Here is a 17,244-nt window from a genome sequence, read left to right as displayed (position 1 = left end):
TTGAGTGAAATCATGCCACATTTGACTGTAAACAGGACAGTATAAGAAAACAATAATAACAGAAATAGAAGTAGAATGTGTTTTTTTGGTTGTTTTTTTTTGCCTGGCTAGACCTTAAGTCCAACATCTATAAACAATTGATAAACAATTAATTGTTTCTGTCATTTTTCAAGCAAAGTTCCAAACGTTTCTCAAATGATTAGATCTGCTTCCTTTGCATATTTGATATTTTGACGCACTTCCGGTTGTGGACTGTTGGTCGGGCAAAACAATACATTTGGAGATGTTTCCTCACAGTTCTGTAAACGGGGTTTACGACTTTTTCACATTTTATAGAATAAACAATTCATAGATGGCAGGTTAAATGATAATGATAATAATCAGTTACTTAGTAAATTTACAATCATACTAAAATGGAAGGAGCACGCAAGAGGGACCAGAGTGACTGGAGATGTTACATTGTAGCAAACTCAAATATTTCAATGCTTTTGTTTTTTTTTGCAAGCAGCAAGACCAGCAATTAGCCTGCTCCAGGCACTGTCTGAACAAAAACTGCCCTAGTGGTGCAAAACTGTGAAAAGCAGCACATTGAAGAAGCTCAAATCAGTAAATACTTGGGAATTTATACTGCTAAAAATTATGGAAATGATCAATCACTTCTATTCAATTCACAATTGTCAATAGTTAACGATTAATATTATCAATTGACTAATTGATTAATCGTCTAATTGCTTCAGCTCAGTCAACAAAGGGGATGTAGCCTGAATCCATCACGTCTGTAAATGGTAAGCATGGTGTTACAGAAGATATAGTTATTTTTTTAAACAAGTTCTTGATAGAAGAAAAGTCAGCAAAACAGCGATTCAAGATATTTTGTTTGATGCTCTGGAAGGAAATCAGGTAAAAACAGATCTTAAAGGGCTTCTCTATTTACTCTTTGTCTTTCTTTGCCTTCTCCTACACAAGCACAACAACCTGCTTGTGTTACAAACTCTCTTGCTCTGACGTTTAGTCACAGCAAAGTATTTACCCACCAATTACCCACAGATACTCTTTCTCTCGTTACAGCTGGGGCCCCATAAAAGGGAACAAACAATAACAACAGTGAAGGCTCCTCAGCAAAAAGAGACACATTATAATCCGGGCAGACGTGAGAAAGAGGGAAGTGGGAAGAGCTTGTATTGATGGAGATGAAATTGAACTTGATTAAAAAGCAAGCAAAACAAACCCCCTACAAAACACAAACACTCCACACACTTTGTGAATGGGCCCACACAAAGCTAATATGTAGCTACCCGAGCACTCCTGAGGCAGCAAGATGAAAAAGACAAGTGTTTAAAAGGAGATATCTTCCTCTGTTTTGCTGACATTTTTACACAATTATGTGCAGGATGCAAAGTACTGCAACCGGCGTTTCTCCATCTCGACAAGTCATAAGAAGTTTAGCTTTTTTTCCCCCTTTCTCTCACCTCCCTTTTTACTTTGGTGTCAAGTTGATTAAATGAGAGTGTCTGACATAGATCTGCGGGGTAATGCCACCTGGCAGAGCAGTGTCATCCTTTTCCTGATGGAGTTACACTGACTTAACCAACTCTCCATCAATTAATATTAAGGCTGTTACACATTACTGCACCTGAATGACACACAGACACCAAGTGAGGCTCCACTGTACCCTGTGACGTTAAAATATGGGTTTGATTGAATGTCTTCACTGACAGCGCTCGGAAGTGGAGCTCATCTAATTGCTTTATTTACATTATGAACTACATTAAGCTGAATCTTCTCTTTGTCTCATATTGATTCCTACAGGATGATTAAAAGCCCCACACCTTGGCTTGTTCAGTGTTAGTCATTATATTTACAGTTGGATGTGTCACTGGCACATAATGAAAGAGTCCATGCAATAAAAGTACAATAAAATACATGGCACGAGATATAATGCTATGGGCAATTAAATTCAGCTGCACAAAAAAGGACCACACAGCCCTTATACATATTCACTCTCCCACTGAAATCCATAGGAATTGCTAAGTCATCTTCCATGTCTCTGAGGCATTCACGTACAATGGCACTTTTATCATATGCTTATCATTGGTGGCCCCTCTCTCATAGTGCTCGATCTTTTGGCCCCTCAATCACGGAGCATATTACTCCTCTGTCAGAGCAAAGCACTTCCTAACGACAGGGAGGCCAGCTGGGACTGAGGAGAGGGCAGGAGGCACACACATTAACATAATAATCCAACCACACTCCCACAGGCCCTGGGGCAAGACAGCATATTAGGTAGGCCCCCCTCATGAAGGTCCTTGCAGGAAATAAAGCTGCTTTACGGTGAGCCTGTCAACCTGTGGTGAAGGCAAGGCTTTACCTGTGCTAATTGTTGACTGAAAAAAAGTGGTGTTGCTATAGCCCCATATTTGTAAACAGCGATCTTGTCACACGCTCAAAAGGGCTAAGTGTTGGGTAATTTGAGGTATAACTTAACCTAGTTCTGAATATCTCACGATGGATTAAAGAGAATAAGTAAGACTGTTTCTTTCTCTCCCTCTCTGAGCGCACTTGCTTTGTTGCCTTCTACATCACATTGCAACACAACATAACCCAGTAGCCTGACACATATTTCTGAGTATAGGAAGCATCTCCTCGCCTCCTCATATTTACTGAAGTACGAAGAGACACAGGCTTTGAGGACAAGAGAGACCGAGGGGGGAGAGAATAAGGGGGTTGGGTGTTGGTTCCGCAGCCTTCCCTGTGGCATAAACCGGGGAGCGTTAGCAGCATGCACTGAGGCCTGTGATCCTTTGCACTGGGGTCCCATGGTACCTTGTGTGGCCTGCACATTTCTAACCACATGAGACTCTTGCCATCATTGCGTCAAAGCCATCATAATAAAGCCATGCAGCTGTAACACGCTGCTTATGCCTGGAGACACAACAACAAAAAGCCAATACACTAGCAACAAGAGAAAGTGTGAATAAAAGAGACTCAAGTTCAGCTATTCGGAGAAACTTCAGCTTCTGCCAAACCCAATTCAGCGTCACATCCACTGGTAGAAAAAAAACAGAGTTCATATGAAGAAGAGAGCCAGCAAGTAATGTAATAGGAAACCAGCAGCAAAGAGCTGTGTGGAGCATTTTCATTGGAAAGCCTGTATGGCACAGTCTGACTGTCAGAGCACCTCTAATGTGAATGTCCCACTGACTGCTACTGTAAGGCTGTCAGTCGCTGGTTGGGGTCCTTGACTGAAGACTCTCACTAGCAGTTCACACACAGTAATACCTCAGTGGCGAGAGAGAGGCAGGTTGGGAGGAAGAGAGGAGTGAAGAGAAAAAGGATCTCCACAAATCATTTTGATCAAGAGACAAGGTAGCAGTGAGGTAGACCTCCCCCTGCCCCCGCCCCACGAGGAGACAACTCTCTAATTGGTGGAAAGGGCAGCCTGTCCGTGGCCGTATGCACTCTCAGATCTCTCCCAGGACAGCCAAGGCAATGTGCCAATTACTGCCAATTGTTGGCCTGTGGTTGAGATGTGGACAGTTGTCCGCATGGAATAAGAGTGAAGGCCTAGCAAATGCTCCTGCTGATGCCAATATCATGCAGTATAATATTGCACTGTTCACAAACTTTCTTAAAAAAGCTATTACTATCCTTTTTTTAAAAATTTAATATATACTGTTTGACTTTGCATGAAAAACTCAAAAATAATTAAATACAATCCTTTCAACATCTGCAGCCATGTGGAGTGTGAGTAGCTATCTGAAGTCAGGTGCCTTTAACACCACCTGACTGAAGCCCTAACAGCCCAAATATAGCCCATGTTTAGTGGGGCCAGCAGACCATTATGGGGGTCCTTTCTGCTGAAGTTGAACATATACTACTTCATCCATTATCCATTTGCCGCTCATCATGGTATAGGTCAGAGCTGGAGCACAAGCTCTCCCAGCAGTCAGACAGAAACAGAGAATAGCAGGCCTTTACAACTCTGCTCACCCACAGCTCATAACAAGGAAGGCAGAAAGTGTAGCAGAGAGGAGGGAAAACAGTCATAATTCTTGTTCAACTAAAAATCACTATAATGCTCTTTAATTGTGTAGGCAAAAATCTTTTCAAAAGAGCATGGTAATTTTCCCCTGTTAAATTATTCAGCGCACATTAATAACGGTCGGGGCTGGGGTGGATGAGAGCGGCTGTTTTAGGAGTGATGAGCTGCCGGAGCTGGGAGACAGGATCTCACTAGGGCAGTTTTAAGACCCGTTTTAAAGTTATATTTTCAAGTAAACGACATTAAAAAAAATGACCCGGAGTAACCCTGAAAGGTACTGGGACTGGATGCTGGTGCAGGGCCTTAAATATACTTATAAAAGATGTCTTTCTGTGGAACAACTTCCCAGTGTTAAGCTTGATTTGAACCTAAATTGATCGTTTAATTTTAATTGGTTATTTGTCAGCATGTTTTAACCAACACAATACAGTTCAGTTTCAGTAAAACATTAGAGATAGGCTTGTGTTGATCGTCTAGTCACATGTTTGAATTGACTTTCTATGTAATCACACAGCTTAAAAATTCACTCCGCATTTCGTGTGAAGAAAACCATAAGGGCTGTTTTGCATCTCGTCCTAAACGTTGATATAAAGTGAGGAGAAATATAGAAAAGTTGAACACTTTGGAAAAGAATTATGTATTCCCATTAAAAGCCAAAAACAATGAAACCTCAATGTGGTGCTTTTTGTGTTTGTCTTTGCACTTCACACAGTTACAGGATAATAGATAAAAGTAGAAAAGGTCACAACCAAGATCTGATGAAGGGCAGTGTTCACTAGAGGCTTTAAGGGATTCCAGCCAGCAGAAAGCACATTCACGAGAGCGATGCAAATTAGGATTTGCATGAACCATGCACCAGCAAAGGTAATATACATAATTGGGGGAAGGGGTGGCAGGCTGTGAGAGGGGGGATCTCCATCAAATACGGACATGAAGCAACACTTTCAATACTTAATAATTAATACAATCCAGTGCACACACACATTGCATGGGATGCATATCATCCATCCGTTGAACAATGACTTTTAAGTGCACTAGAACGTAGTGAGCCTGACAAAATATGCACAAATGTACGCAAGACGAAATACGCCTCTTCCCCCCATAAGATGAAAAAAAGGCAACAAACGCCTTCCCAAGGCAGGGAGAGCTTAACTATTCTTCTCATTTCAAAGTCAGAGGTCTACTCTAAATATTTGTGTATTAAACATAACACATAAGATGGCATAAATGGAGGACTCTAAAAGAAGTGCAGGGCCTGCAGGAGAAAACAACATGGAACTGCAATGTTTCCTAATGTCAGTCTGACTAACACAAACAACCATGGTGAAAAACAAGGCAAGGCTTCAATTCTGGTAGAAAGTATAAATCAATGTGAGTCAGATGCTTAGTGACCACAATTTATAAATGCACTGGAAATGCTGGTGTAACTGGCCTATTTAAAGACTGAGTATCAGGGTCATAAAAATGAGCCAAGAATAAAATCGTTAATGACATTTACACCTCAGTTGAAGCTTTTCGAGGTATGCATCAAGGGCCAGTCTAAGGAGGCACCATGCAGCATGATTAAATCTAAATATGCTGACTCTTACACTGTTTGTTTGTTTGTTGAGGCAAGTCAGGGGGTGTTCTGAGCCTCAGAACTGCATTTAAAGCTGATCTGGCTCCTTCAGACAGTGCTGCATCCGACTTCCTGTTGTCGACTCGCAGTTGCCACAGAAAAATTGCTGCTGCAGCCTTAGACTACCTACAGCACTTTGTATGCCGAAAGAAAAGAGTTAATTAGAAATACAAATTCTCCCAGATTGTTATTAATGGGAACTGTAGAGTAAGCAACACATATTTTGTGCCCATAAGTAATTCTCAGGTATCTTTGATCTGTGGCCCACAGCGGATGCTGCTGCGTGCCGCTGTCTGGCTTCTGGGACTCTGCCAGCGCCAGACATCTGGCTACTTTGTTATCATTGGCTGATCTGCTCCCGGGAGGCCACTCTTGTGACACCAGGCAGAGAGTGTCCTGGCAAGGAAAATTATCAGCACATTTTGAGTGGATTAGAGTTCCAAAGTGGTCTTCAAATCTCTACAGGGGTCTGGTGAGCCATGCTCTACTGGGGGTTCCTCAGGGCTCTGTTTTGACAACACTGTTGATTTGAAAGGCAGCGAGGGTATGGCTCCCACTGTTGCATCACAGGTTTCAGGCAACATCTTAGGAAGTGAAAAAAAGCCCCCCAATTATGATCTGTCAGATGTAGAAGGGGGAAATGCACCAAAGACTTCCCTTGATTAGTGTGAAGATTCTGAGGAGCAAAAATGTTTGCACTAGAGTGCTGTATGTCGTTTATACTCCAGTGTCATATCTGGCAAAAATGTATTAAGTCTGCATTTGTTTCTACTGACTAATGCAGTTTTGTTGTTCCTCAAATTCTGCAGCTATGAAATTTTCAGTCACGTTCTTAATATCTTTGCCTTGAGCTTTTTTTTTCTTTAACTCTAAGGGAGTTAAATATGACTCCATCTCAAAGGTTGTGTCTGACAATCCGTTATACAAAACACTTGTTTAGAGGTCAAAGAAAAGGATGCTGCCTAAGCACTGGCTGAGCGGAGGGGAAAAAAGCCATGAGGTGACAATCTGAACCTTATTCACAGGATTGATTGAGGTATCGTGTCTTCTCTCTTTTTTCTTGGCGTTTCCATTTGTGAATACAAAGCTGCGGTGACCCATAAATATTACATGGTGTGGAGATGCAAAGCAGGAATTAATGACTAGTGTGTGTGTGTGTGTGTGTGTGTGTGTGTGTGTGTGTGTGTGTGTGTGTGTGTGTGTGTGTGTGTGTGTGTGTGTGTGTGTGTGTGTGTGTGTGTGTGTGTGTGTGAGAGAGAGAGAGAGAGTGTGTGTATGGCAGGTCCCTGTGGGATTCTGCTTAGACAGGCGGGCATGGTGAGGGTGTGGTCTCTCTCGCTTACTCTTTCTGTGTGTGTGTGCGTGTGTGTGTCTCTCTCTCTCTCTCTCTCAAACACACACCCACAGTGCAGACTATTTTCTATCTACATCTCCACTGAGCTGCATGATTTTTGGCTCGTGTGCTAACCTGTCTGTTAGTGACCCTGTGGTCATCCACCGCTCAGCATTGTTTTCACTCAGTTACTCTCTAAACTCTCACCAGTTGTTCCGCACAGAAAGAGGACACCAGCTTCAAAAGAACTTTGGCATAGAAATGATTGGTTGTGAACTTATTAGTCTGTTAACCAATTATTCAATTAACAAGACTTTTTTGATAACATGATTGAAAACAAGGTCATTTTCCTATTTTCTGACATTTTATGAAAATCTGTCCATCAGAAAGATTATCGCGGTTAACTGATAAAAATGATCGTTAGCTAAAGCCCTGGTATTGATTACTACTATTCTAGTGTGCAAAGTTCTGACCTCTCATGTGTCTCGAAGCAAGTTTGTCTCTCATTTAGAGCTGAATAAGCCAATGAAACGATTAGTTGATATTTGGTAAAGTCATTTTAAAAATGCCAAACATGGTCTGGTTCCATTTGCTGCATTTCTTTGTAAATCAATTTTTGCAGCGCTGCTTTCTTTGTTATGCAAAAACATACACATGATACAACATGAACACTCTGTTACTGGACAGCATAAACCAAGTTGTGGACTGAGCTGTGACTGCATTCCAATCATTGTCATAAAACGCAAACATGTGATCGGGGCACTCTGAGGTGATGACAAAGTAGTTATTTGAGGTTACAAGAAAGAGAAAGACAAGAAGAAAAGTACAAAGACAGAGAGAGAAAGAGGGAGACTGAGATCGGCTTTTCCTCTCTGCTTAGCATGATGAATCGGTTGAGGAGGGGCCACTTGACACCTGTCACCTAACCAGCCAGGCACAATTACCTCCAGGGGGAGGACGCGGGACTTGCTAGAGAGTTGTGCATAGCTCCCAGTGAAATAGAGGAGCGTTTGAAGATCATTAGTGTTACAGGCCCTGTCTTCGTGGCCCTGTCCAACCTCCTGAATGGCTTGCTTTGATCACCACGCTGCGTTTTTGTCAATAGTATGGGTACACCGCATAAATTATAAAGTTATACACACAAAGTCAGCAGGTAAAATGCCACGTTCAATTTCTGTTTCGGCCACAGAAGGGGCAGCTGATTGTAGGCAATGAACGTCATCGCCGCCCTGCAGCCAATAATGTGTGGTGGCCGAGCTCTTGTGTTGCTCATGTTCAAGCAAAGGGCCTCACAGAGTGGCACTCACATGTTCAACAAAAAGAAAATAAATTCAACGTGAAGCTATTCAGAAAAGATTCTCTTCTTGTCTAAATATTAATTCAGATTTCTGTGATTAAGAAAGTAGGCTAACTGTGTGTCTAATAAACGTAATTAGTTGACTAAAATCTTTTACAGCTTGACAGTGTGAGGCAGGCAAATATGACAAATTGTTAATAATTTGAGGCTGTTAAAGAGGAGGTTACACTGGTAATGTTTTTAAGCCTTTAAATAAAATATAACCTACTGTAAATTTGGAGTTGTGATAAATAATAAATGCTGCATATTTCCCATATATAGGTAGGACTCTTCAAAAATGTATGTGAACATAAAATTGAATACATTCAGAAAATATAATTTAGGGAGACAATCCATACCTTACGATGAAGTTAAAGTTTACCATTTCTGATTAAAAAAAAATATGTATAGGTTGAAGGACAGTTCAAGATTAAGAGTATTGAAGATTTCACAGCTGACAAACACTGAGATGTGTCACACATACCACACCGCTGCAGCACCGTGCCCTCTCAAGTATTGTGTTTGGCAGTGCACTGCAGTGTTTTCAGTGAAGAAAAATGATCATTATAGCTGATGAGGCAAGGGCTTCGAATGATGACAGTGTGACAGCAAAGAGCTTTTTAATTTGTCGGATCAGATTGTGACATGCTCCATCACAGGACGGAGGAAATCTTTTCATTTGTGCAGAAGAAAGGGGGAAAGGAGGTCAATTAGCATCAACCATTAGACAACCCAGTGACAAGCAATATATTACCGCGTGGGACAGTCAAACTAATGAGAGAGGCAGAAGAAATGTTCATTCAGGTTGGATAGAATTCTGCAATCATCCTGCTACATTAATCACTTGTATAGCACTTGACATATGCATTCTTTATAATCACATGCTCCGAGGTGTAGATCCTCATATATGCTGCCTTCCTCGTCATCGTTTGTTGTCATACGAGGTCAGGTTTACTCAAAGGAACGTCTGTCATGTCAAACGTTATCCTACAGAACTCCATCTACGCTAGATCTGCTGCATGCAGTTTACACTAATTCATGCTTTACTATGCAGTTCAAATTAAAAGGTTTATTTCCCGTCATTCAAGGTTGATCAGTCAAATCTGGGGGATATTTTATCAGATGTGTGACCATGTTGTTTTAAAGAACAAAGAGGGTTCCACCGATATGATCTTTGCCAAAAGCAACATGAGAGAAAGGATCTCATTTTATCAGAAGAGACAATCTCAAAGCGAGTATTTTTTTTTTTTCCTTTGCCAGGCAGGCTTTATTTGACTGGCTGTCAGGTATAACGCGCCTCTCTCGATATTGATCTGAAGTACCTAAAGGTATGTGACATCATTATGAGGCTTGACCTTATCATCTGCTGCCCTGCAGCCAATAGGCAGGGCTGGGCCAGAATCTAATGCCTCCCCCCCAAAGGTTGGTACCCGGTACGTAATAGGGAAATTGGTGGTGGTGTTATTTGTTTTCCTGACCTCATGGCACACCTCACTCTCAAGACTAAGACTCTGATCAGTTATGGCCTGAGGTTGGCTTCACTACTAGACCAGTTTAGCTGGCTTTGCTGTTGGTTGTCGTGTCGTAGCCCTAATAAGTGATAATACTGGATACTGTATGTTACAAAAACATTTGGTTAGAGCTGAACTAATCAATATCTTTTTATATTAAAAGGTGCTCTACCGAAATACTTGAGAAAACAAGGTGGGTTGGGATTGCCTCCACAAGGCTCTCACCCCAATGCGTGCAACATTATATTTTGTGGTTTTCATGACCACATGCACTAACATGCATGTGCGGCTGGACGGTCTATCACAACAAACAGCAGAGAAGCGCACACACACAGGACAGTGACTTGATTCTCTGCTCAGGACACCATTGCTCCCCTATAGAAAATATTTGCTTGCTGCTTTATTAATGTTCTGAATATAAAGTACAGTACCTTTAACAATAGATTCAATTACTATGATTCTTTCAGTTTATTGTTTTGGCTTGACAGTCCACAACTTTACTGTTTTGGTTCATTCTCAGTGCTCTGAACAGCACTGTTAGCAGTTAGCAGGTGTTTTCATAAACCTCTGATGAACCCACTGGACGCTCCCTACCAATGGCCAAATGGCAAACACACAAAGATAGCAACTATCGGGTGGTTCAGTTGTGCATTTAGCTACTAAGGAGCCTGAGATTTCCAGCAGGAGTTGTTGGAGATCAAAACAGAGCCAAATGATGAGGGAATATCTGACTTATATTTGTCAGGTGGACACAAACACGACTACAAATTAATACATTCAAAAATTCACAACCCATACAGTTGTCATGAAGAGCATAATTGTAAACATGTGCATTTGATTTCTTTACATAGCAGTCTACGAGGAATGACTCACTTTTGAAGCTAGCCTCAAGCGGCCATTTGAGGAACTGCAGATTTTGGAAATTTCACTTTGGCTTCATTTGTCAGCCCTGGAGGTTGCCGCTTGGTATAAACAGGCTACTGTTAACTAACATGTTGGACATGGAACTTTATAAGGTGATAAAACATTGCATATACATCTTGTTCTCCTGCCCCGTAGTGGTCAGAATCTAAATTACATTGTGCATTGTTAAACTTATGGAAAGATCAGGGTTGTGTTTTTAAAAAATTAAATAAGTCTCATTAATTATTGGACTCCAAACAAATGTAACTTCTATTGTTCTGCACAAAGATGTGATTCACCTTGCGCCCCTACACAAGGCTACTGGGCTGAGGTTTTAACACAGAAAGGTTGATTAAACATTTATGAAGCAATGTTACGGATGCAAATTTTGACAAAAGAACGTTTAGTCGTTGACTATTAGTCGTATGTGTTGTCAGATTATTGCATCTTCTTAGCCTTATCCAATTTCCTTTTGTTATAATGTAATGAATTGTTATTTTATCAGCCTAATTGTCATAATCTGCTGTAAAACAAGACGCTCAAACGTTTCATGTCCTATGAACTTTTTTTTAGGAAAAGTGGCTCTAATACAATGTCACGGACAAACAAGCAGCTTTGTATCAACAATACAAACTAATTAGAATATCCTGAGAATTGTTGCTGCTTTTATTTAGCCCCATGTAGAGATCAAATAGAAAACCATCTCACAGTTGAAGAGCAATCCAGTGCATTTTTTGAAACTTCTTTCATTATCTCAGATGGTGAGCCACTTGTTCCCTCTGAGAGCTGCAGTACAGTGACATTTAGTAAATCCTGAAGGCTTCTACCTTGTGTTGTATGCATTTTAACAACACATTAAAGCCACAATGTTCCTTGTGGAACCTGTCACTGTTCCCAGGTAAAGCAGATGAATAAATAAAGCAGTGCTGTTAGCGGCTGAAACACCCCCCTTCGTTGTGTGATTTGCTGTTGCCTTGAGTTAGATCCTGATCTCTTTGTAGACCCTCTCCCAACAAGCATTGACCTTCTGCTCCGACATGTAAAGAGCTCCACGAGATCAGAAAAGGGAGGGGGGAGCTGTGAATAAAGGCATCACCACTGCGAGCAGCCAAGAGACTTCATCCACTTCACTCCACACTTCTCTCCCTCTCCTCTCCTCTCCTCTGTCTCTCAGTGCAGCTTTATCTCTGTGTTCAGTCTAGGAGCGGAGATACCTTGTTGGCGGCACAAAGGAGCGGCTCTGTAATAAAAACAGCTGTCTCTGGTGGTCTCGGTGTAATTGGGATTGTTAACGTGGAGAGCTCCTGAGGGAGGCTGAGAAGACTATGTCTTTGTGTAAAGCACACAGACACCTCTGCAGCACTCCTTGATTCGGATGTAAGTAAGAGAGCGAGGAGGAAAAAAAGCAAACAAGTCACCTGAGTTATATCAAGCCTTGCTGCATGTGCTCTCTCTATTTTACTTGGGCTTTACTTTTATTTTTAGACAGTGCCTCTGTATTCATATGTAGTAGAGCTCCTTGAAGTGAGAGAAATCTTTTTGTGCACAATTCTACTGAGAGTTTATGTTTTTAAAAGCAAGGTATGACTGCGCCTTCCAGCGTTGAGACAAGTCTTTGTAGCAACATTCCCTCCAATTACTGGATCAGCGTGATGGCACAACTTGAGGCCGAAAATATTTTAAGCTGGAATGGCATTTAGCTGACGATACAGTAACATTTTTTTAAATGACAACAAAACCAGCCCAGTCTCAAGAGTGGGGGATGTTTCTCATTTGGAGGCCTTTATTAGAATGTGTTATATAGCATAATAATTCTGAAATGATGTTATATTCTGCGTATTTAGATTTACACAATAAAATCTATTCAGGACTTATATTCATTCATCTATTTGTGCTAATAAATCATTTAAGAAAGAACATTTGATTTTACATGAAGTCTCATCAAAGCCCATATAAGCAAACAAAATACACATTAAAACTTACAAAAATAAAACTGCACGATATGTTATTTAAAACCATTTCTATCTTAGACAAATAAAATGTACTGTAGGTGATTCTTCCTGAACTATTGCACTTGAATTGTGTTTCTGTTTGCCATGGCAGACCCCTCAAAGGTGATTCGGTTAACCAGTCTGACAAACTGTCCTCCCTCAAACGTGAGAAAGCTGTCGGCACAGAAAGTAAAAGCCTCACTGAACACACTCAGGAAAGTGTTAAAAAATGTACTTCAAAGTCAATTGCTTGGGAGCAGCTCGGGTTGATTTATTTGACTTAAGATACACTTTTTTTGTGTGTGTTTCATTGTGGATGAAAATTTCATACACCAATTTAGAGGTGGTGAAATATAAATGATTTCTTTAAAGTTTCATCATAAATCAGTCTGTCGGTATATGTGAGCAGACACTGATTGCTCCTTGATGTCTCCTGAGCCTGATCTCTGTCTCCCGATGTGTGGAGGTGGCTCCAGCAGCGCCTGTTGCCCCGCTGGGGAGGCAACACATCTCTGCAGCTGGATTGGCTCTATTGCAATGTAAAAACTGCTATGCAGCAACACCAACAGGCTTTCTGTCGCAGCCGCGGGGACATACTAAATGTCTGCGTGCATCAAAACAACATAAAAACGGGAACTGACGTTTTGGAGGGAGCACGTCTGCCGTCACGTTAACGCTGTAACACCGGTAGCCTGTTAACACACTTTTATTGAAGCGTCGCGGTGCGCAGGCTGTGGCCACACAGCAGCGGGGCGGCGATGCGTAGCCTATAATTAGGATAACAACACACAGACTAAATGATCTCCAGTGAAACGGGACTATTTAATGTGCAACTCTTGACATCAGCGATTTATATAAGTAACACATTTAAAGTGATTAAGGGGTCAGCCCACTGCCTGTCAATGACATTGATCCCTGCTTCTGCTACAAGATGTCACAGCTTCTTGTGTGTGTGTGTGTGTGTGTGTGTGTGTGTGTGTGTGTGTGTGTGTGTGCGTGTGTGCGTGTGTGTGAAGTGAGCGTGGTGTTTTGAAAAATCCGAGCCATGCAGGTTTTGTTTGTTTCCCATATTGTTTCACTATGAATATTTCCCATATTGTTTCCCATATGAATATTTTTCTAACATCCGGGACACTTATATCATAACAATTATCTAATCCTTTAGACGTGACCATATTAAACAAATTAAACACCCCCTGTTAATTACAGCGTGATTAACCGTTTTAATTATGTTACCGATAAATGGCTTAATTAGATGGGAGATAAGATAATAGCCTGCTATGACAAGTAGTTATACTTGCCATTAAGTAGTGCTCATTATTTGAAATATCCACTTTTATCGTCATTCACTGAGTATAGTGTCCAGTTTTGCAAAACACAATGCAGAAAACAACAGCAAATATTTACAAACATTTTCTCAAAAAGTTGAGTTAATTATTTCTGGTATTTTCAACAAGTTTCTTCCAAATAAATAAACGTGTCATGGCAACAAAGGAGGAAAAAAATGATGGTCAAATTGTGAAACCTTTCCTATAGTCTACCTTAAATTTAGATAAATATAATAATATGAGTAGTTGTCAAATCTGTTTTTTTTTTTTTTACATCTGGTATTTTCACTGTAGGTGTTATAATAAAATTACAGTAAGACATGTTTAACTTTACGGTAATAAATGTAATATATTATATATTTCGAGTAGGACTGGAGCTGTCCATGGTATGCATCTGAGACGCAACTGTCTATTTGGCGATTGTAGTTGAAAATATATTTCCAATACTAACAATACAACATTTTCGGGTGCAATAAATCGAAATTCAAAAAATTCTCAGAACTCCATAAGACACGGTGGTAACGAGGTGTTGGTGGGAAGAAGTAGTCATTTGAAATAAATGCCTTGTCGCAGACTGCCCATGCGCAGAGTCCCCAGCGGCGGCGGCGGCGGCGGTGGTGGTGGTGGTGGTGGTGGTGTGGCTAATGAAGAATAATAAATCATGAAAGGGTTTTTCAGGTACAGCTGGAAAGAGTGTGTGTATGTGAGAGGCTGAGAGACAGAGAGAGCTGTAGAGAGAGAGAGGGTGTGTGTGTGTGTGTGTGTGTGTGTGAGAGGGAGAGAGAGAGAGAGAGAGAGAGAGAGAGAGAGAGAGAGAGAGGCGGAGAGAGACTCAGTCTGCCCTTCGCCTCAGAGCAGAGGCAGTTCGGGTCCCCGCAGCATTCAACGTAGTCGAAGAGGTACAGCACCGAGACTGTCACCGCCATTGCTTCTCACTTACGGTCATTTTCAAGACGGAGACTTTTCACACAAAAACCAAACAGGTCAACGAAAGCGGCAACTGTTTCAAACTTGCAGTATTTTGGAAATCCTAAGAGACGGAAAGAAACTTTTTCGATTTTTTTGGTCTGGCGTCGTCTTTGAGGAGTTTTGCCACCAAAAAAAAAAATCCAAGGCAAAAAATATTGATATAAAACAAGGTGGAGACGGTTGCAGGAGGGGAACAAAACAGTTTTCTTTCTTTTTCTTAACAATCGCGCCAAGTCCACAACGGAAAAAAAAGGTATCGACTGCGCTCAGTTGCATGGCTTGTTGGTGCCTGCGTTATCTCATTTGCCGAAAAGACGCGGCACCTCCATACCTCCGCTAGTAATAATAAATAGATGTGATAACTTCGCTGTTGGAAGACCGTCTTCAGCCTACACTTTATTCGACAGTGACTTGAGATTCCTGCGAAGCAATTGGGCTTCAACTCCCGACCGAGGAGGCGGAGTCTTAACTTATTAAAAGGAACTTGCTGAGGCTTGGACGCCTGCAAATATGATGATGATGTCTCTGAACAGCAAGCAGCCTTTTGCCATGGCTCACGCCAGCTTGCCCGAGCCGAAGTACTCGTTGCATTCCTCGTCCTCCAATTCCAATGTACCCTCATCCTCCTGCTCGTCCTCCCGACACAGCAACACCATCATCAGCAGCAGCGGCAGCAGCTCGGAGGCGATGCGCAGAGCCTGTCTCCCAACCCCACCGGTACGTATTCTGCATAATCACTGCTTAAAGGCACATTTTGACAGCCCACTTTTTTGCTTGATGTTTTTTTCATGTCTGCACAGCAAATCACCCAACACCTCCATATTTTTTTTTTCCTCTGCTCAACTTATGTATTCAGTCTGCTTTGCCTTGCGTATTAATTTTTATGACCTGGGATGTTGCATGTGTCTTGTTTTGTGTGCTCCTTTTTGGATTTTTTTTCACATCCTGGAAATGTTTTAAACCGAGGAGTGGAGGGAGAATTCCCTGCTGACAGTTATGTGTGCATTCTATTTGCAATTGCAGAGCAATATATTCGGAGGCTTGGATGAGAGTTTGTTGGCCCGGGCTGAAGCTCTAGCGGCGGTGGATATAGTCTCGCAGACCAAGAGCCACCACCACCCTCCACATCACAGTCCCTTCAAGCCGGACGCAACCTACCACACCATGAACACTCTCCCCTGCACCTCGTCTTCCTCCTCCTCCTCGGTGCCTATTTCTCATCCTTCCGCCCTATCTGGCCACCACCATCACCACCACCATCATCACCACCACCAGCCTCACCAGGCACTGGAGGGGGACCTGCTGGACCACATCACCCCTGGACTGGCACTAGGAGCCATGGCAGGGCCGGATGGCTCGGTGGTTTCCACGGCTGCGCACCCTGCTCACATGGCGGGCATGAATCACATGCACCAGGCAGCCATCAACATGGCTCATGCCCACGGGCTACAGCAGCACATGGGCATGAGCGACGTGGACGCCGATCCAAGGGACTTGGAAGCCTTCGCAGAGAGGTTTAAGCAGAGACGGATCAAACTCGGGGTTACCCAGGCGGATGTAGGGTCAGCTTTAGCCAGCCTGAAGATTCCTGGGGTGGGCTCCCTCAGCCAAAGCACCATCTGCCGATTCGAGTCCCTCACGCTCTCTCACAACAACATGATTGCTTTGAAGCCCATCCTGCAAGCGTGGCTAGAAGAAGCCGAGAAATCACACAGGGAGAAACTTAATAAACCCGAGTTGTTCAACGGCGCGGAGAAAAAGAGGAAGCGCACGTCGATAGCCGCACCAGAGAAGAGATCACTGGAGGCCTATTTCGCCATTCAGCCGCGTCCCTCCTCGGAGAAAATCGCAGCAATCGCAGAAAAGCTGGACCTGAAAAAGAACGTGGTGCGGGTTTGGTTTTGCAACCAGCGACAGAAACAGAAACGAATGAAATACTCTGCATGCGTCTAAAATCGCTTTAAACCACCACCTACCAAAAGACTTGGAACTGTTTAGAGACGATTTGTATCATATTTCCTATCTCACACACCTCTTTTTCAATCATCGATGACTTTGTGCTTTGAACTTCGAAAAATTCCTAAAATTGAACAATGACTGAAAAACTCCAAACCCCCCCACAGTCACGTCTTTTACTCGCTGAGAGGGAGACGTGGAGACAAGTAAAGCATCGTTTGACAGAGCAAGTAAGACCACTGTTTCCACACTTACTA

The 17,244-nt window shown here is 42.2% G+C and overlaps 1 protein-coding gene across 1 annotated transcript; it reads left to right on the top strand.

Moving 5' to 3' along the window:
- Nucleotides 1–15,541: 15,541 nt before the first annotated feature.
- pou4f2 (POU class 4 homeobox 2) lies at nucleotides 15,542–16,984 on the top strand (the record flags this gene model as incomplete). The annotated part of the gene is made up of 2 exons (XM_083922556.1): nucleotides 15,542–15,748; nucleotides 16,055–16,984. The coding sequence occupies 2 exons, from the start codon at nucleotides 15,542–15,544 to the stop codon at nucleotides 16,982–16,984; spliced, it is 1,137 nt and encodes a 378-aa protein (XP_083778682.1).
- Between the last annotated feature and the right edge of the window lie 260 nt (nucleotides 16,985–17,244).

Source organism: Echiichthys vipera, assembly GCF_963691815.1.
Source record: "Echiichthys vipera genome assembly, chromosome: 2".
NCBI lineage: Eukaryota > Metazoa > Chordata > Actinopteri > Perciformes > Trachinidae > Echiichthys > Echiichthys vipera.
Note: the sequence above shows the minus strand (reverse complement) of the source record. Positions and strands in the feature narration are given on the sequence as shown.